The sequence below is a fragment of the Grampus griseus genome (genome assembly GCF_964374135.1).
Source record: "Grampus griseus genome assembly, chromosome: 20".
In the NCBI taxonomy this organism is placed as follows: domain Eukaryota; kingdom Metazoa; phylum Chordata; class Mammalia; order Artiodactyla; family Delphinidae; genus Grampus; species Grampus griseus.
This window is the reverse complement of record NC_139014.1, coordinates 7,298,983-7,319,134: the sequence shown is the minus strand read 5'-3', so window position 1 is coordinate 7,319,134 and position 20,152 is coordinate 7,298,983. Positions and strand designations below refer to the sequence as shown.

General features: G+C 58.7%; 1 protein-coding gene across 1 annotated transcript in view; it reads right to left on the bottom strand.

The window, feature by feature from the left end:
- ITGB4 (integrin subunit beta 4) overlaps positions 1–19,877 on the bottom strand; it is a 30,697-nt gene extending 10,820 nt beyond the window's left edge. The window contains exons 1-26 of the mRNA XM_082679265.1: positions 19,769–19,877; positions 16,238–16,326; positions 15,139–15,221; positions 14,796–14,897; positions 14,440–14,644; positions 13,658–13,754; positions 13,301–13,472; positions 11,652–11,915; positions 11,242–11,331; positions 10,828–10,950; positions 10,253–10,417; positions 10,001–10,077; positions 9,079–9,281; positions 7,016–7,119; positions 6,799–6,897; positions 6,495–6,624; positions 5,631–5,753; positions 5,435–5,541; positions 4,639–4,672; positions 4,271–4,462; positions 3,904–4,007; positions 3,530–3,588; positions 3,375–3,398; positions 2,220–2,368; positions 1,946–2,125; positions 954–1,102 (exon numbers count right to left, since the gene is read on the bottom strand). Of these exons, the coding sequence (XP_082535391.1) occupies positions 954–1,102; positions 1,946–2,125; positions 2,220–2,368; positions 3,375–3,398; positions 3,530–3,588; positions 3,904–4,007; positions 4,271–4,462; positions 4,639–4,672; positions 5,435–5,541; positions 5,631–5,753; positions 6,495–6,624; positions 6,799–6,897; positions 7,016–7,119; positions 9,079–9,281; positions 10,001–10,077; positions 10,253–10,417; positions 10,828–10,950; positions 11,242–11,331; positions 11,652–11,915; positions 13,301–13,472; positions 13,658–13,754; positions 14,440–14,644; positions 14,796–14,897; positions 15,139–15,221; positions 16,238–16,316 (3,114 nt within the window). The 5' untranslated portion in view covers positions 16,317–16,326; positions 19,769–19,877. The remainder of the gene's footprint in view (positions 1–953; positions 1,103–1,945; positions 2,126–2,219; positions 2,369–3,374; positions 3,399–3,529; positions 3,589–3,903; positions 4,008–4,270; positions 4,463–4,638; positions 4,673–5,434; positions 5,542–5,630; positions 5,754–6,494; positions 6,625–6,798; positions 6,898–7,015; positions 7,120–9,078; positions 9,282–10,000; positions 10,078–10,252; positions 10,418–10,827; positions 10,951–11,241; positions 11,332–11,651; positions 11,916–13,300; positions 13,473–13,657; positions 13,755–14,439; positions 14,645–14,795; positions 14,898–15,138; positions 15,222–16,237; positions 16,327–19,768) is intronic.
- Positions 19,878–20,152: the final 275 nt, after the last annotated feature.

Below are 20,152 nucleotides of genomic sequence, written 5' to 3'. Positions count from 1 at the left end.
GCCTGTGGGCCAGTGAGACTAGACTTCATTACGTTTTGAGTGAAGTTTTGATGTGAATATTTTTAGTTTTAAAATGTTGGTAATAAGTATAAACTGGATAACTAATAAGAACCTACGGTATAGCACAGGGAACTCTACTCAATACTCTGTAATGACCTATATGGGAAAAGAATCTAAAACAGAGTGGATGTATGTACAGGTATAACTGATTCACTTTGCTGGACAGCAGAAACTAACACAGCATTGTAAATCAACTAGACCCCAATAAAAATTAGTTTAAAAAAACGTTGGTAATAGGGAATTTTCTGACGGTCCAGTGGTTAGGACTCTGAACTTTCACTGCCACGGGCCCGGGTTCGGGTTCGATCCCTGGGTTGGGGAACTAAGATTCCACAAGCCATGCGGCATGGCCAAAAAACAAAACAAAACATAAAATGTTGGTAATAAATTTAGAAAAACAAACAGACCTGTACGCCAATCCAAGCACACCCACCACCTGGACTGGGCAGTTCCCGGAGACTGGGGCCCAGTGATAAAGGGGACACTGCCCTACCACACGGCCCTCCCTGCCCTGAAGGGCTGCTCCTGTGGCACGGCCCAGAGACGGCCTGCCCGGCAATGACAGCCCAGGGACATGGGGTCTGTGATTCCACGTCAAGAAGCCCAGAGTCCCTGGACAGTGGCAGACGGAGGTGTCTATTTCTCTGTGGAGAGTTTGGCTGTCCTGGTGGATCCTGGGATGTTGGGAGGGGGACATGGATGGTCTAGACATGATGAGACCCCACTCAGGGCGTCACTGGCACTTTAGGTGCCAGTGCAGGGTGGCCGGGCAGATGGACATGTCCTTGGGAGGCCAGCCAGCGGCACCACCAGCATCCAGACTCAGGCAGCCCCCATGTCCTGCTTGCACCGGGCCCTTGGGATGTGCCCTTGACCCCGTGGTGCAGACTCACCCGGTTGCCCTGCGCTGTGTTGTCCTCCGTGCAGTAGGAGACCTGAGACTTGCCATTGTCCAGGATACGCCGGATGACGGGGATGCGGGCCACGTGCTCCCCACGGCTGACCAAGTACTCGGGCTGCTCAAAGGACACGATCCCGCTGGCTGCAAGGAGCCAGGCACCGGTCAGGGGTCTTGGCCACAGTCCCTTCTCAGCCCCCGCCCTCCCTCTGGCCCAGCCCAGACTCCAGGAGTTTGCTTGTCACCCCTCTCTGGGGAAGGGCAGAGGAAGGGGCTGGAAAAGTCTTCCAGGAAAAGTTGACAAGGCTGGAACAGTGTCCAACTAACATCTTGGAAGGGTCAGGGCAGAGAAAGGAGGCCGGGCAGGGGCAAGACCAGACATGAGAGCTGAGACTGAGAGCTGAGGCAGAGTAGGCCTAAGTCCTGGACCCCCCCCCTCCTGGGGTCCTGGAGCAGGTGGGGAGGAGGGGTCAGGGACCAGAACAGACCCTCCGGGCGCCGGAAAGATGGTTATCAACAAGTCCAGGTTCCCCGAGGAACCAGCAGGGAAGGCACCGTGGGTGACAGTGGTGTGACGCCTTGCTCACCCCTCTAGATAGGCTTGGGCAGAGGGAGGCCCCAGTCCCCTTCCTGCTCTGATGCCCTGCCATCCTAGGGGGGCCCCATTCAGTCTCCCAAGTTCAAAGGCCATAGGGGAAGAACAAGGAGAGGGATGTGCAATGGCTCCAGGAGGACGTAGCACCCTCTGGTGATTATAAGAGAAGCTCCCACACTGAGTGCTTACTACCAGGCACTGTGCAGAGACGTACAGCCACACACTCCTCACAAGAGCCTGATACCCATTTTACAGATGGAGAAACCAAGGCTCAGAGGTTAAGTCACTTGCCTAGGCCACATGGCCAGGCCCCACTTCCACTTGGATTGAGGAGGAACAAGGGACCCCAGAGCCTCCCTTTTGGCCCCCCTGTTCCCCCCACCCTGACCGACCTTGCTCCTTGATGATGGTGATGTTGACCAGGCGGCGGCCGAGGGTGGCAGTGCCCGCGGGCACGTCGATGGCCTCCACCAGCAGCTGCTTCTCGTCATCGTCCTCAGGCCGGATGAAGAGAGGTACCCGCACGTCCACCAGCTCCACACCCTCCTGGAACTCCACCATGCCCCGGGCGTCTGGGCAGGCGGTGGGGAGACGTCAGATGGGGGTCAGGGGGCCGCACAGGGGCGGGAGGTGAGAGGGAGGGGCACAGGGAGCCTGGCCACCTACCCTGGTCTGCAGTGAGGGTGTAGTAGCCAGGGGCCACCTTGAGCTCGTGGAAGGCCCCCTGCTCCACATGCTTCTCCGTCAGCTTCAGCAGGGCCTGCTTGGCCGAGCGGGGCGCCATCAGCACCATGTCCACAATGGTGTGGTCCTGCCTGGGGGCGGGGTTGGGTGGGGAGGTGTCAGGCTGGCCAGGAGGCTGGCACTCGTCCCGCCCCGCCTACCTGTCCTCTCTCCATCAGGGGACAAGATTCCAGGAAGCAAAAGGCAGTCATCAGAACCAGACAGTCCTAGAGGCCCAGGCTGGTCCCAGCGTGGTGGGCCCCCTCACCCTGCAGTCAGCATCCTCATCTGTGAAATGAGGCTACTGCTCCCACCCACCTCACCAAGAAGGGCTGCTGAAGCAAAAGTAGAGTCAGGACAGCAAAGATGCGAAGGGTGTAGGCCCTGAAGCCAGACTGCCTGGGTTCAAATCCTGGCTCTATATCTAAACAGCTAGGTAACCTTGGGCAAGCTACTTAAGCTCTCTGATTCTCGGTTTCCTCAACTATAAAACGGGAATAGCAATGGTACCTACTTGGATAAGAGAACCACACACATGAAGCCCTTAGAACAAGGCCTGGCCCGTTGTAAGCACTCAAAATGCTGGTCTAAATTGTTCTCACGGAAGGTGATGTGCTCAGTGAGAGCTGCATTCTGTTACTGCGCACGCAGTTCTGTCCTCTCTACATGCTGTTCCCACCCCCACTTTTCCCCTGGCGGGGCTGGGACTCGGGGTAGGAACTGGGAAGGAGGTGTGTCACCCACTGGACCATCTTCTTGGCACCCAGCGGTGCCTCCAGGATCAAGGCGTTTGGCGTCGGAGGAGGGCTGCAGCTGGGCACCGGGCTATCCCGGGTACTGGGTAGGGGGCTCTCGCCGGCACGAGGGCAAGGACTGGGTCTGCTTGGTTCCCTGTGGTTTTCCTGTTCTAGTACGGGGGCTGGCTTTTGGTGAGGGCTTCATGCTGGTATTTGCTCAATGAAGGTCCTACCCAAAGACAGACAGACAGCCCTCCTTTCCAGTGGGATGAAGATGGAGATGGAGATTGGGGTGGGGGAGGGGGCAGAGGGGGCAGGTACTTGGGACTGGTACTACCCCACCTGTGTGTCTTCGACTCACTTTTTCCCGGCATTGGGCTGCTGCCTGTGGAGGACAAAGTGGGGAACGTGAGCCAGGTGGTCCCTGGGGTGGAGGCACGATCTGCTTGGGGGAGATCCCCTGGCGTTGGCTATATGGGCAGCACCCTCACCCAACCCCGGGCACCCAGGACCCACCGGAACTTGGTCTGCTGGAGCTTCTGCGCGCCTGTGATGTGCCTGTACACCTCGTGCAGCTGCCAGACAAGGAAGGGCTGTGAGGCTCGGGCCCTGGGGGAGCCTCTCCACCCAGAGCCATCCAGGCCCAGAGGACCTCTCGGGGTGGGCTGGGGGCGTGGCCATGGGCACGCACATTGCCTCCACCCTTCTGGAAGCATTTACAGGGAACAGATCCCAGGATGATCCCAGGCCAGGCACATGTCCAAGGAAGCCCTTCTTTCCTGCCTGGAAGAATCCAGGTTCCCCAGCTGCTTCCCTCTGCCCTCCCGCCACCTGGCTCACACCCAGCCCAGAGACGCCAGCTGCCTGCGATCGGCTTCTTTGGCCCTTACGTTCTCCTCCACCTCCTGGCGCAGCTGGTCACATTCTCGGGTGCCAGGCTTCAGTAGGTTCTCGGTGCAAAGGCGGGCAAGGCGCAGGGACAGCCCGTAGGGCGCTAGGGGCAGGCAGGGAGGGGTGTCGTCAGCCCCCTGCACAGTGGGCACCGCAGAAGCCCCGTCCAGGAGCCATGCTTGGATAGGGGAGCACCTGAGGCTTATAGCACCATCAGGAAGGATAGAAGGCAGCCAGGCCTGTGCCTGCACCCCAATACCCAGAGAAAATAGGAATGGTGTGATCCCGGACCTGGGAGCAGCGGTGAACGTGCCCCGGGCCCCAAGGGCAGCGCCAAGACCTGCGGTACCCAGCCCTGGCCCTCACCCAGCTCCGTGGGGTTGATGCCGGCAGCATGCGAGGCAAAGCCAGGCCGCTGCACGTTGTTGGTGGTCTTCCAGCGGACCGTGTCGCGCCCCTTGAGGTTCCCGCTGCGCAGCAGGGGTGTGTCCAGGTGATCTGAGGCCATCAGGTTCGCCCGCAGCATGTAGTGGTCTTCCTTGAAGCCCACCATGTGACCTGCGGGACAGGGTCCTCACACTGGGCTGCTCCCTAGACCTTCCCCACCACACCCCTGCAGGTGGGACCCCGGGGCCTCCCACCTCTGTTCCAGACTCGGCCCCCACTTCCCCTCCACCCCAGCTGGAAGAAAGAGCGGGCAGAAGCCCGCCACCCCTGCTGATGCTGGCCCGTACCTCGGTTGCAGCACGGGAGAAGGGCCAGGCAGGCCTAGGAGACAAGGTGGGTGAGGATGAGAGCTGAGACAGCCACCCCAGCCTAGGTAAGCCCCTTCCACCACCACCTGCCACCCACGCCAACGGTCCAGAGGGGGCAAAGGTGCCTTCCCAGACACCAGGATATCCAGGCAGCTGCAGGGGTCTAGGTGTGTGGCACACAAGGGGGTACACAGAGGGTGATGGGGCAGAGGGTTCCCCAAATGTGTGCCAGGGGACCCTGGTCCTGCTGTATACTCTGGAAAGTAAAGGTTCTGTGATCAAACCCATTTGGGAAGCACGGAATTCCTTCCTCTTATAGTTTCACTATTCATACAACTAGATCAAAGGCTCTGAGAAGTCCTGCAAAGAAGAAACCGCTTTCTCAAATGTATTTGATCACAGAACTCTTTTTCTCTGTAACACACACTAATATCCCACAACGCTGGGGGTTACTGCAGAGAGTTGTCTCTGCTCCCTACAATTCAGTATCCCATGCCATGCCGTCCTCCATGTTTTCCTGTCTCCTGTCTTTCCTCCCCAGTAGACTGTCAGCTCCTGGCGGGCAGAGCCCTTCCTTCCCTGTTAGCTCTCGTGACCCTTTGCATGTGGCTGACCCCCGGGTAGGGGCTCCCAGGTATCCAGCCACTGATGGTTGGCAGAGGTGAGAGGCTGGCGTGGGGAGGGCACCAGGGCTGGGCAGAACATGTGGGTTCGCTTGGCCTCTGCCACCTACAGGGACCCTGGTGGCGGGGGGAGACCCTGGGGGAGCCCCCACCTTGCAGCAGGCACAGTACTTCCAGCAGAGCAGGAGCAGCAGTGCCAGGAGCAACAGGAGGAACACGAGCAGGGGAACGAGCCACCAGAAGGTGCCGGGGGGGCAGTCTAGGGAGGAAGGAGAGGAAGTCGGTGCCGTTTCCCCCACCGGGGCCCGACAGGCCACCCACACGCCCCCGGCCGGCCCTCCAGCTCACCCTTCCTCCTCTGCACCAGGACGGTGCTGTTGGGCCCGGGGCCGCCATCACCCTCCACGGTGTAACTGTACGTACAGTCGTCATCCTCGTCCCGGAAGGAGCAGTACTCCACCACCTCCTCCGCTGCACCCACAGACGGTCAGCAGGGCACCCAACCCCACCCCGGAGCACCTTAGGGCCTGGTGGGGTGGCCGCTCCTCACCACAGCCCTACTCTGGGGCCCAGTCCGCCCATCACAGGGTGGGAGGCACCTCCCTGGGGAAGAACGCAAGTTCCCGGCAAACTGTGCATACAGATGGGGCAAGGCGGGGGCTGCCCTCCAGGAGCGTCAAAGGCTGCAAATCTGTGCCCGTCCTGGGCATCGCTCAGGAGCTGGGCTTCTACAACGTTTTTCTTTTTTCTTTTCTTTTTTTTTTGGCCACATGTGGGATCATAGTTCCCCGACCAGGGATCGAACCCACGCCCCCTGCAGCGGGAGTACGGAGTCTTAACCACTGGCCCGCCAGGGAAGTCCCTTCTAGAACACTTCTCTGACCTAGAGGAAAGGAGGCTGTGAGCCCCCACGGCCCAATTATGGGCCTTTGCCGTGTTCATGGCCCTACCCAGCTCTTTGCCCCCTGCCCAAGCCAGAAGCCATCTCCCCAGGTCTGGGTGCCCTGGCCAGACTGTGTGGCCCCTACCTGGGTCTGTGTGACCTGTCTGGGTTCTGTGACCACTCCCAGGTCTGGAACCCCTCTTCCTGGACTGCATGTCCTCAGTTTGGATTATGAGCCCCCTGCCCAGCTCCACAGCCCTGCCCAGATGAGAGACACCACCTACCCCATCGGAAGCCCCCCTGCCTAGTCCTCTCTCCCTGCCCCATACCTTTCTTAAGCTCATCCACCATCTTGACCTTGAAGCTGCACTCCTTACACACGTGCCCCTTCTTTTCACCGGTGCCCCACGCCTGGCACTGCACACAGGAGCGCAGGTCCTCACAGAGGCCCAGGCGGATCTGGGTGGGCGAAGAGGGTCAGACAGGCACTGTGTTGGGCGGCGGCCCCTGCCAGGCCCGCTCCCACCACGTCACACCCTCGGGCAGCTCCTCTGGCACCAGGCTCAGCCCGTCTTGTCCGTCTTGCCCCGTGCCTAGGGTCCCCATGCCCATACCCAGTGAATCTGGCCTCACCGCTGAGTAGTTGATTTCGCAGATGGTGTCTGTGTAGAGAGACTGTTGGTTGCAGTGGCAGCGGCCACACTCGCAGTAGCCACGCCCATTACAGATACCCTGAGTCAAGAGGAGGCACCAGTGAGCCAGCTGTGCTCCCCCCCGCCTGAGAGGAAGGGTGGTCTTGATTGGGGCCCCCTCTACCGCCCCCCACTGTCTGCCTCATGCCCAGGCCTACCCCGTTGCTGTCGATGCAGGTGGCATTGCTGAGAGGACAGTCACAGCTCAAGCCTGTCCAGCCAGGCTCACACACACACTGGCCCATGGAGCAGCGTCCTCGGTCTGCAGAGAAGGGGAGGGGAGAGGAGAGGCACACTTGCACCTGCAGTCCAGGCTGCCCACTGGCTGGAGCTGCCTTGGGAGCTAGGATGTCTCCAGCCAGGGGCAGAGCCATCTCTTCGTCGCTTTCTTGGAACTCCCTTCTCTCCATTTCTCCTGCTCTATTGTGCCCTTCTACCTTCCACTCTGCAGCTGGGGAGATCACCCCAAAACACAAACACAATCATGTGTCTCCCCTGTTTAAGAACTTCTAATGAGTCCTGGCCAATGCAACAAGGTAAGAAAAAGAAATAAAACATAAGTTTTGGAAAGTTAAGAGATGAAAAACTGTCATCATTTGCAAGTATCAGAAACATGCCACAAAATAGCAAGAAGAATCTATAAATAAGTTATTAGATTTCGTAAGTGAGTTTAGCAAGGTGGCTGGATACAAGGTTAACATATAAAGAGTTAGAAAATGAAACTAAAAGCACGAGTGAGGACTTCCCAGGTGGCGCAGTGGTTAAGAATCCTCCTGCCAATGCAGGGGACACGGGTTCGAGCCCTGGTCCTGGAAGATCCCACATGCTGCAGAGCAACTAAGCCTGTGTGCCACAACTACTGAGCCTGCATGCCACAACTACTGAACCCCACGTGCCTAGAGCCCATGCTCCACAACAAGAGAAGCCACTGCAATAAGAAGCCCACGCACCACAATGAAGAGTAGCCCCTGCTCACCGCAACTAGAGAAAGCTCGCGCGCAGCAATGAAGTCCCAATGCAGCCAAAAATAAATAAAAAATAAATAAATGTATTAAAAACACACACACACACACAAAAAGAAACACACCAGTGACTCCCTTTTGTCCAAAGGATGAAGTCCAATATCCTTACTAGAATAGGGGTTGATTAACTACAGCCTGTGGGCCAAATCCAGCTCACCACCTGCTTTTGCAAAAGTGTTATTGGGACAGAGCCACACTCATTTGCCTGTGTATTGCCTAACGCTGCTTTCTGCTACAACGGCAGAGCTGGGTAGTTGTGACAGAGACCATATGGCTTACAAAGCTGAAAATATTTAATGTATAGCCTTTTAAGAAAAAGTTTGGACTACACTAAAACTGGACCCATCCTGGACTGGAACCCAAGCCCCTCGCAGTCTGGCCCTGCCTCCTTCCTGGCTGCATCTCCCTCCCCTCCTGTCTCAGCTTGGCCTGTGCCAAATGTCTGCCTTTCTCCAGACGTCCTGGGTTCTCCCTTCATTTCTCTGAGCACACCCTGGGGTGGGCAGGTGAAGAGAAGAAATGGCAGACAAAAGCAAGAACGGAGGAAAGGATAGAAAAGCAGGGTCTTGACCCCCCCCCCATGGCAAGTATACAGTTGGGGCTTAATAAGTATTTGGTGAGTGGATTTTCATTCATTCTCCTCCATTTGCCCATTCAATACTTCCATATGGCCCCTGTGGGTTCTGTGACCCCTGCCCAGCTCCGGAAGCCCTGGCCAGGCTATGTACCCATGGCCTGGGCGCACACTGTGTTAGGCCCTGTGGGGCTACAGAGGATGCATTACTCCAGGCCCTGTCTGCTAGAGATGTAGCAGCTTCTGAGAGAGGAAAGATCGCCATGCCACATACCACCGATCACTGAGGTTGAGCTGGGTGGTACCCACTCTAGTGGGATGGGAGAGTGGAGAAGGGGGTGGGCACGGGCTGGAGGACCTCAGGGGGACATTCCACAATGGGGATTTCATGCTGGCAGGGGCCTTGGGCATCAAGTTTGCGGAGGAGGAGAGAGGTCCAGGTTGGGGCTGGACTTAGGAGAGGCACTCAGGGAATCTGGAGGAGGGCTGGGCCTGAACATGGGGGTCCCGACTCCCAGCGAGGCTCTCCCAACATGGGTTCTGATGGCAGAGCCAGAGGCGGCGGGCAGGGGCTGGACACCCAGGCCACACTCCCGGCTTCACCCCACCTGGGCCAGTAGCTCACCGTTGCAGAGGAACCCGGAGGCACGGGGGCACTGGAAGTTGTCGTATTCACAGAATTGACCCTCATAGCGGCCGTCACCATAGCACACGCAGTGGCCGCACTGGCACTCGCCCTGCCCCGAGCACAGCTTGTCCTCACCTTCCCGCTGGCAGGGCGCCAGGTCGCTCAGGGAGCCAGTGGAGCAGTTACAGGTCTTGCCGCTCCTGCGGGAGAAGCCAGTCACTTCTGCACGGCACAGCAGGAAAGATTTCACCATCCCATTTTACAGATGAGGAAGCTGAGGCTCTAAGTGGGCCCCTGTGGGTCTGAGTTACGTAGGCAGCAGGGGCTGCGCTGAGACTCAAACCTCAGTCCCCTGAGACCATCCTCCTGTCCCTTCCTCAAGTCACGACAAACTTATTCAATGTCTTAAAGCTTGAAAAGCCCTTGCTCTTGCTAACATTCTCTTATGACTCCCGTCTGCTCAGGTAACAGGTGCCCATGGCTCAGATACTAAAGGCCCAAAAGGGATGGAGGGTAAAGTACGTCTCCCTCCTGCGTCCGACCCACAACACCCTAACGGCCACCACTGCCCTGATTCTTACGCGTATTTCCAGCGGTAATCCTATATAGCCATAGATTTCTTTTCATTTTTTGGCCACGCCAGGCAGCTTGCGGGATCTTAGTTCCCTGACCAGGGATCGAACCCGGAACCCCGGCAGTGAGACTGCTGAGTCCTAACCACTGGACTACCAGGGAGTTCCCATATCCATGAATTTCAAAGTGCTTTGAAACGAATCCACCTGCCAACTAGACATACCCCTTTCCTAGCCCTTTCTATGCCCAGCTGCCAACCCACACTCAGCAGCCTACTTGGTGTGCCCAGACCCTTCTCTGGGAGCGGCTGGCATCCTGGGTGCTGGCTTCACCCTCCCACACTCACCAGCCCTCACTGCACACACAGTGTCCACACATGAAGTCCCCGTTGAAGCTGCAGCGAGGTGACCGCTCCTCTTTTTGCTGGAATGAAATCATGGTGGGGTGGCTGGGGGTGGCGAGGGACGCTGGACGCTGCCCCTCAGGGAACCCCGAAAGGGAGTTGTGGCCACAGGATGCTCTGCTGTGTTACTCAGGGCCCTGGGGTGGTCGGCTTAGCCTCTCCCTCCCTCCGCAACCTGACGGGGCCGCATCATACCAGCTCACAGGAGCACACGTCACAGACGATGTCCACGTCCATCTTGAGGCCATTGGAGAAGGAGGGCTTCAGATGGATGTTGCCCTTCCGGTCCGCTTCTGGCAACTGGCACACGTGAGTCTCGTCCAAGTCCTCGATAGCCCGCAGCTGCACTTGGTATGTGCCCTGCAGGGACCCCACTGTCAGGCAAGGCAGGCCTGGACAGACCACCAGGGGGCAGTCGTGCCTGAAGTCTCTAGGCCCTCAAGCTCCAGGGATGTGTCTGGCCCCTGACACCCAGCTCCCTGCCCTTCCTCAGGGCTGCGAACTTGCTCCCTCCAGGCACAGCCACGGTGACAATAGCACCAACAGTAACCAGGGTTGCTTTTGGCCCACTCACTCATCTTAGCAACCCTGAGCTCCAAGCTGATTGGTCTCCACTATACAGATGAGGACACGCCAAGGGGCTGATCCAGAGGGCTTCAAACCCAGATCTGACTCCGGAGGCCATGCTCTGGACCTCTGTTCGGGTAGACCCCGCCCCGCAGGCCGCTGTGCCCGTCCTCCCCTGCCCCGGGACCCCCATGGAGGCGTACCACTTCCCCCCGCCGGATGAGAAAGGACCCAGTGTTCGTCTTCTGGAACATCCTGGAGGTGACCTCCGTCCGCAGGCCTCGGGGGCTTTCCAGGGCCCGGATGTCCAGGTTGGAGCGGATGCGCTAAAAGAGAGCAGGCGATCAATGGCCTGGGGGTACCCCGGGCTCACCCACCCTGGCCTGGCCTATCTGTGCTGCACTCCCACCTACACGGAGGCCTGGGGTGCTGGCGGGGGTCGGGGGCGGGTGGGGGTCAAGGGAGAAGAGCCTGCAGGAACCTGGGGCCAGGCCCAGGAGGCGCTCCTCAAGGACTGCAGAAGACCCTTCCTCCCTCCTGTCCTATTTCCCAGTCCTCTGCCATTCAGCCTTCTCTCCAGCCCCTCCCCAGAAAGGCTCAGACTCCAGAGCCCTCACGTTGAAGGCATCCTGCAACAGTTCCACGATGTTGGAAGAGTCCTCCTGCAGCACCCCCAGCGAAGAGACGGGAAAATACGAGGACAGCTTCTGCGGGAGAAAACGCCAGGCCGGGGCTCAGCCTCCCACAAGGGTCATCTCTCTGAATCCAGACAACACCTCCAGGGTTCGCTCACCTGGCATATGGGGAAGCTAAGGCCTGGCGCCTGCTGTGCGTTCCAGAGCCTGTGCTCTCAGCCCCCACCTGCTTGGGAGGGGGGCTGGGGAATGGGCACGTGGACTCCTCTTCCCACCAGGGCCCATCCCAAGTTTCGGGAAGGAAGGGAGGAAGGCAGATGGGGGTGTCTGAGAAGTTCCACGGACCCTCCCGCTCGCCCCCATCCTGCCCCGTGAGGCCCCGGCCCCCGCACCTCGTAGTAACTATAGGAGTAGTTGGTGACTGCGAAGATGGGGATGATGTTGTGCCGGTCGAGCAGGCGCACCAAGGTGGGCACGGACGGGTAGTCCTGTGTCCCGTACTGGGTGTAGGTGCCCGTGGTGTCCAGGTGGCACTCCTCGTCGTTGCGCCTCATGATGCCAGCCAGCACGTTGGCGCCATCCGCCTCGTAGTGGAAGGCCGACTCGGTAGAGAATACCAGCAAGTGGGTGCTGTCGGGGCGCCAGCCGATGTGCCTCTGGGGAGAGCGAGGAGGGGTGCCCGTGGAGCAGGGGACACTCGTCACAGCGTCGTGCACAGTGACAGCGAAAGCACGTCCCAACACAGGGCTCAGCGAGGACACAGGATTAACAACCTGACGCCCCCACGAATGACACACGTGACAGACAGCACATGAGTGATGACGGGCATAAACAGAAACCAGCGATGGGAAGTGGGAAACAGAAGCAGGGGCTGTGCCCACAGTGGGCGCCACGCAAGATGTGAACCAGGTTCATGCAGCTGTCCCCACAAGGTCTTAACCACTCTGCGAGAATATCTCAATTGCACAGAAAAATGTACACCATGCAGCATTCAGCGGAAGAGTTAAAATAGGTACAGCAAGCAGCATGTGACAATTTGTTTGAGAAATACATGGGATCGGGGCTTCCCTGGTGGCGCAGTGGTTGGGAGTCCGCCTGCCGATGCAGGGGACACAGGTTCGTGCCCCGGTCCGGGAAGATCCCACATGCCGCGGAGCGGCTGGACCCGTGAGCCATGGCCGCTGAGCCTGCGCGTCCGGAGCCTGTGCTCCGCAACGGGAGAGGCCACAGCAGTGAGAGGCCCGCATACGCAAAAAAAAAAAAAAAAAAAAGAGAGAAATACATGGGATGATTTTGAAAACCATGTATTACAAGAGAAAATGTTTATGATAGCATTAGGTGAAAAAAAAAAAACCAAGTTTCAGAACTATACGTACACTGATTCCAACTATATAAAATAAGGAAAAGGGAACAAAATATGCTGGTGGGGTATCAGTGGCTGTCTGTCTGATGGTGGTGAAATTATGGGCAATTTCTGTTCTTTGTTTTCCAAATTGTCTGTAATATGGATACATTATTTTCATTTTTATTTCTTATTTTTTAATTTTGTTTTATTTTTTGGCCACGCCATGTGGCTTGAGAGACCTTAGTTCCCCGAACAGGGATGGAACCTGGGCCCCCGGCAGTGAAAGTGCTGAAACCCTAACCGCTGGACTGCCAGGGAATTTTCTTTTCTGTCTGTGGATACATTATTCTTTAAATGAAAAAACTGATGTGCACATAAAAAGAGGCGCCCTCTTCCAGCACAGCTGGAGACGGGTATTAACAGGGAGGTTGGGTGGGAGGCTGGCCTCAGGGCACTGAAGAGTCCAGAATCCCAAGACTCATGTCCGCCTCACTGGCCAACACAAACCCAGGCTGTGACTGCTCAGGCCCTGATACCTCTAAACTTGGATTGGAATTGAGGGTCCCCCAGTGGGTCTGAGCTTGTCTTAGGGGATGGGGGCCCCAGCCTGGTACCAGAGCAGGCCAGTGGGCAGCTCATGCCCTTGTTGAAAAGCACAGCCGGGTCTAGGCCGGCAGGACCTGCCCCGGCACTCACGGTGCACACGGCCGTCTGCAGGATGGCATCGAAACCTCCTTCGGGGGCGTCCAGGTTGCCTGAGATCCGCTCTCCCTTTAGCTTGTTCCGGAACTCCTCCACGTCTTCCGTCAGGCTGATGACGTTTTTGAAGGAGAAGGGGGCGTCACTGTTGGGCCAGGGCTCCTTCAGCCTGGGCGGAGGTGGGAAGGAGAGAGTCAGGGAGGGAGAAAGTCAGGGGAGAAGATGCCCCCAACCCCCTGCCCACCCTCTCTAGGGACCGCCCCCGTGGCTCATTTCAACCTGAAGACTTCGAAGTGCTTGGGTGGAGAGGGCGTGGACCACCTGGCCAGGACCCCTGCTCCCTCGGTCACTCACTTCTCGGGCCTCATGTCTGTCTGAGGGACGCTAACTTTGTCCACGAACTTGCCAAATCCAATCATGTAGTCGCTGGTGAGCTGCCTCAGGACCTGGGCTAGGCATCAACAACAAAAAAAGAGGGGGCAGCTGAGCCCCAAGAACCCCACATCAACACAGGGGCCGGGGGCTGGCTTGGGAAGGAGGAAGAGGAAGAACAACTTATTGTCAGCACTTTGCATGTTGGGCGTCAGCTCACGCACATGACAGCCCTTGTCCTTATTTACGGATGAGGGAAATGGGACTCAGGGGACCCAGAGTTGTGCATGCAGCTAGTTGGAGGGTGCGGCCGGGGAGCTGGACCAGCCGTCTGCAGAGCTGGGAATTAACCTCAGCCTCATGGCAGCTGGTGCCCTCCGTGTCAGCACCAGAGGAGGGACTTCCTTGGCAGTCCAGTAGTTAGGACTCAGCTTCCACTGCCGGGGGCGCGGGTTCAATCCCTGGTCGGGGAACTAAGATCCCGCAAGCCATGAAGCGCAGCACATCCAAAAACACAAAAAGGACCCGAGGGCTCTGGTTCCCACCCGGCTGGGGCCTTCTCTGCACTCACGAGTGGTTATTGGGGTCTGCACAGGACCCGCCTCTGAGAATGGGGGGAAGGAGTTCTTGGGGTGCTCAGATGTCCTGTCCTTCCTTGAGGAATGGGTGCAGCTAGCCTGAGCCCTGGCCTCCTGAGCAGGTGTCCAGCCAGCTTGGGGAGGCCACTCTCTCCATGCCCTGCCCTGCTGTCTTCCGCGCCGTACCCAGATCCTGCCCCATCTTCTTGAGGTTGTCCAGATCGTCAGACATGGAGTTGGAGAAGTCCATGAGGATATACAGGTCCATGGGGCTCTCCAGGGGCTCAAACACCTGCATCTCAAAGTGCCGCTCCTCTCCCGGCCGCAGCCGCACCCGCAGCCCCTGGGGGGACACCTGGCTACGGTGCAGGGTGGTGTCGATCTGCGTTTCCTGTGTCCAGGGGAGGGGGACACCTGGCTGGAGGGTCTCTCCAGATCTGAGGGAGATACCTCTCAGCTCAGCCAGGGGACACGATAGCCTCCCACAAACAGCCAGCCTTGAGCTTGGAGGGCCCAGCCCCCCCGGCCCCCACTCTGGGCACCTCTGTGATCTCGAAGCTGCTCTCCATGACCACCATGCTCTGCTGCCGGCAGCCCGCAGCCAGCAGCTCTGTCTGGGTGTTGCAGCGCCGTTCCTTGAACATCTGGCCGGAAGGAGATGGAGTCAGGAGGGCAGTGCCCTTCTCCTGGCTGTCCTAACCCTGGATCTATCCTGTACCCCACCACCCCGATCTTCCTGACCCTTGCCTGTTCTCCCACGACCGCCTGGCCTGAGGCTGGGCTGAGGGCGGGGCAAGTGTGGGCCAGAGCCCAGGCGTGGGGTGTAGCAGGGTGGGGCACACAGGTTGGGAAGGTGGCCCAGGCTAGGCCCCAGCGGCATCACACCTCGTCCGTGCAGTAGGCGCAGTCCCTGTCCACGCGGATGCACTCCGTGCAGCTCTTCACCTGGGCCTTCTTGCAGCGGTTCGCTGGGGAGCAGAGATGGGCGTGCCCACTGAGATGCGCCTCACCCACTGCCTAGCCCTTCCCTTGTGCAACCTCATTTGAAAGAGGTGGGGATTCTCTCCCGATTTACAGACGGGGAAATGGAGGCCAGCAGGTACGTGGTCAGTCCCAGGTCGCACAGTTAGAAACCCGCAGAGCCAGGTCTCACACCTGGACTCTCCACTCAAGTCTGGAGGCGAGGATGGTGGGGGCCGAGACCGAGGCGCTGGTGGGGACACCCTAGCCGCCCCCCTCACCTGCTCCTCCAGGGTAAAAGGGATTCTGTCTTGTTTATCACTGTGTCCCCAGTGCCTAGCCCAAGCCCCGCACACAGTGAGTTGTTAGTAAATAAATGAGGTAAAACTCCAGTTTCTCCAAAGGTTGGGATTCCCTTTGGTTTTGTTCAGTTAAAATCACAGTAAGGACCTATTATGTGCACTAGTGGGTGGTCTCCTGGGCTCCAGGCAACGGTGCACTGTCAATGTTTAGCAAGGGCTCCGGTGAGGGCGGGGAAGCCCTGACTTGCAGCCTTTGCCAATTTCCAGGGTGTAAATGTTCCCACCATGGTCTGTTTCAAGGTCTCAGCATGACCTCCACTGACAGGCAAAATTTCATCAGTAGGAGCGGGCTCCAGCCCTTTGCCAACTGCAGACACTCCCAGAGCAGGTGGTGATCACCTTTCTCTCCTCCAAATTCCTCTAAAACTTTTCGACTCAGCTTTCCAAGCCTCCGTACATCCTGCGAGCGCCTCCATTCTCCGAGTGGACGTCTTCTCCCTCCTCTAGACCAAGTCTCCTTCCTCCCCTGGGTGTTCTTGGGCCCTACGGCTCAGGCTCACGGCTCCCCAGCCTTCAAGGTGGGTGGTGGTTGTTTGTTGAATGGCTGAGTGAGCGTCTGGGTAAGACACTCCATGAGAGCCCCCGCCCTCACTTAAGGGCAGTGCCTTGGAAGTTGAGCCCCCACCACAGAGAGGGGTGTTGCAGGGGTGTGTCCGACTCACCCATGTCCCCGGGGAAGCTGGCGCTCAGCAGGGCTGCCAGCAACAGCCTGGTCCACCAGCTGGGATGCGGCCCTGCCATCCTCTTCCTCCTGTATAACAGCAACAATCGACATACCATGCCTGACAGCTCTGGTCCATGTGTCAGCTCACTGGGTCCCTGTCTAAGCGCCATCATTCCCATTGCACAGATGTAGAAACTGAGGCTCTACAGAACTTTAGTGATGTTCCAAGGCCACCTGGCATGCAAGTGGCAGGGCCCAGGGCCCCTGACTCCTCTTTTCCACTGCCCCCTTCCTTGTCGTCTCTGGAGTGGCCAGATGCCCTGCAGGCCTATGCCCTGCCCAGGGAGGCCCCCACCCTCTCACCACTGAGGACTCTGGGCTCTGAGCCTGTCCCAATGCCAGGTCTCTTGTGCTGATCTCCCCGAGGGCAGAACAGGGCTTATTCCGCCTTTGCCTTTCAGAACCCAGTGACCTGGGTCAGGCTTGGCAGGGACAGGGCCACCCTAGAGGATCCTGGCTCCGCCTTCCTGTCCCCTCTCTGTCCTGGCCCACTTGCCTCTTGGTGAGAGGGTGCAGCCAGGAAGAAGGGGGCCCCTCCCAATATCTGGGGCCTGAGAAAGGAAGGAGGAGACTTGTTGCACTCAGCTAAGTTCTGCAATGGCTGCCTGTCCCATCAGAGGAGGGGTCCCCCCCCTACTCCCCACCTCTGTCTGCCTCAGAGTTGAGTTTTGGGGGCCCCTGAGCAGATCACCCTTTCAAAAATTAGCCTGGAGCTAGATTACAAGCCCCTCCTGCCCACTCACACACACACGCATTGCCAGCCACCCCAGGAGACACATCTGCCTTTGGTTCACCATTAAACCATCTCAACTCATTAGTGACCTTCGGGGCAGGCACCGGCATCCCTGAGGCCTTTTAAAAGATGGGTATGGGGACTTCCCTGGTGGCACAGTGGATAAGACTCTGCGCTCCCAAGGCAGGGGGCCCGGGTTCGATCTCTGGTCAGGGAACTAGATTCCACATGCATGCCTCAACTAAGGAGCCCACGTGTGGCAACTAAGACCGGGTGCAACTAAATAAATATTTAAAAAAAGAAAAAAAAAAGATGGGTATGTACAGCAAGAAACTAATACAACATTATAAAGCAACTATACTGCAGTAAAAATTTAGGGGCTTCCCTGGTGGTTCAGTGGTTGAGAGTCTGCCTGCCGATGCAGGGGACACGGGTTCGTGCCCCAGTCCAGGAGGATCCCACATGCCGTGGAGCGGCTGGGCCCGTGAGCCATGGCCGCTGAGCCTGCGTGTCTGGAGCCTGAGCTCCGCAACGGGAGAGGCCACAACAGTGAGAGGCCCGCGTACCGCAAAAAAAAAAAAAAAGCAAGCAAATAAATAAAAGATGGGTAGCCTGCTGAAGAGAAGGGGCTGGCCATAGCCACCAGCCCGGCAGAGTTGACGTTAGGACCCCCTCCTCTTTCTCTAGAGCGAGTCACCCAGCAGCCCAAGACTATGCCATGCCTACTGACCCTCCCTCCTTGGATCTTTGCTCAGTCCTTGGCTTGTGGGGCAGGGGCAGCCCCAGGCTCTGGGAGACTGAGGCCCCCAAATGGCTGGGGAGAGCCGGGGGCGGGGGGGCGTTGCAGGAAGGCATTGCCTCCGTCGCTCCAAGGCAGGTGGCTCCCAGGAGGCACTAGCAGCTCCAACACATCGCAGGCAGAGCCTGCTGGGAAGGAGCCACCCTCTAAGAGGGGCCTGGGGTAAGGGAGCTCTGAGCCAGCCAAGGGGTGCTTCTTGGAGGAAATGACTTTCCTGCAGCCTTGGGGCATAGGCACCACACCCACACACTACACAATATAGGCTGCCTTACCCAGGCTTCCCAGGGGCACCATTACATACACAGGTACAGACACTGGAGGGCCCAGCCCAGCTTTTACTCACCCTCCTGTGCCCCCAGGCTGGGCACACAGTGGGCAAGTGCCCAGCACTTCATGTACATAATTGCTACTTAATCTGTACAGGAACCAGTGGGGATGGTTGCATTGTCCCCATATCCCGGGTGAGACCCGGGCAGCGCACACCCCCCACTTAGCCTTCACTTTATACTCGGAGGCTCTAAAGTGGCAGCTGGGGACTAGTTCTGCACCCAGGAGTGTTGTGTTTGACTCAACTTGTGTTTAAAAAGTTTGTTGTGTTTTTTTTTGGCCTCCCTGCACAGCTTGTGGGATCTTAGTTCCCCGACCAGCGACTGAACCCGGGCCCCGGCAGTGAAAGCGTGGATTCCTAACCACTGGACCACCAAGGAAAATCCCTAAAAAGTTTTAAAAGTAGTTGTTGGTGTTAAAAATAATAAGGTTTCACATAAAAGTTAGGATTGTGGGCTTATTGGAAGAGGTGGCTGGCCGTGGCGGGCTGGGCAGAGCCCTCGGGAAACGTTCTCTCCAGGCTACTCTGGGTCCCCAGGCTGCGAGGGTCTTTTTAGGTACCACCCGGGGCCCGGAAGTATGTGATGCCACCCAGTGTTATCACATCGTGGCACACTCAGGCCTTGCCGGCACAGGGACGTGCATATTCTTGGACACACACTGTGACCCACGTGAACGTAGGCTCAGCGCTCTCCCCATACCCGCCCTCCCTCCCACCCACGGGACCCCTGTTGCATGTCTGCACCTGCCCTCCGTGGTTCTCTCCCTTCCTGCTTTCCTGGCCCTTCTGCTGCTCTATTGCCCACAGAAATCAAGGCCAAGGAGATAGGCACTCCTTCCCTGCTGTCCTTCCGGCTCTCCTCTCCCCACTCAGCCCCCAGGATGGAGCCCCTCAGTCTTCACTTCCAGCTCCTTCCGAGGCAGCAACAACCATGCCCACACTTGGGCTCAGGGTGTGGCAAGACCATGCGGGAGAAGCAGGAGCCCTGCCGCTGCCCTCTGGGAGACATCTAGAGGCCCCCCGCCTACAACCAGAGGCCCACCCGGGGCTAAAGGGGTGGGAAAGGGGGCTGGCTCTGGAGGAGTTTACAGTGGTGGGCACAGCCTCCAGGGGTGTTGGATGAGGTCAGGAGAGCTTCCTGGAGGAAGGGTGTCCTGAGCTGACTTTGGGAGGAGGGCCAAGAGAAGAGGAGAGTCAGGGACTCCCCAGACCCCAGACGGACTGTGGCACCGCACAGCCAAGCCGGGAGGGCCTCTGCCTCTAGGTGGGCTTCTTTTTGAACCCCAGAGGGGCCCAGCCCGGTAAGGCTGCCAGCCACTGCCTGGCCCCTGCCCACTTCTCCCACATATCCACCCAAGGGACGGGCGGCCAGCCTTCAGGAAGGAAAGAGCCGGGGAAACAAAAGCCACCCGGCCCACCAATCAGCTCCCCGCGGGTCTGTCCAGTTGGGGTGCGCGCTCACTTCCTTCTTCTCCCCTCGGAGGTCCCTGAATGAGCGCCCAGTCCCGGCGGCCCGAGGCACTGGAGGGGAGTGCGGTGTGCGGAGGGACTGCCTTCCCGCCCCGCGCCAGTGCCCCGGCCGCCTGCCGCGGTCCGAGGATGGACCTACCTTGGGGCTGACTCGCGCCCTCCCCGCGCTGGGCTCCGCTCGGCGGCTCCGGAGGCGGCGCGCGGGCGAGCCGGGACTGTCCAGAGGACGGACTGCAGGGAGGGCGGGCGGCGGCGGCGGGAAGGGGACCGCTTTATGGGCTGGGCGGCAGGTAGGAAGGAGGAGCTGATGAGTCAGGCAGACCGCATTCCTGCGCGCGGCGCGCACCTGTCGGGGCAGGAGCCGTGCGCTAGCGCCTCCGGACCGCCCCCCGGAAAAGGCTGCGGCTCCCGCGCAGCCCGGCCCCGCGCCCCGACCCACCGCGGCGGGGGCGGGGAGGAGCCACCCCCTTCTCTCCGGCCCCGGGAGCGGCACCTCCCCTCCCCACCCCAGGCTGCAGACTCG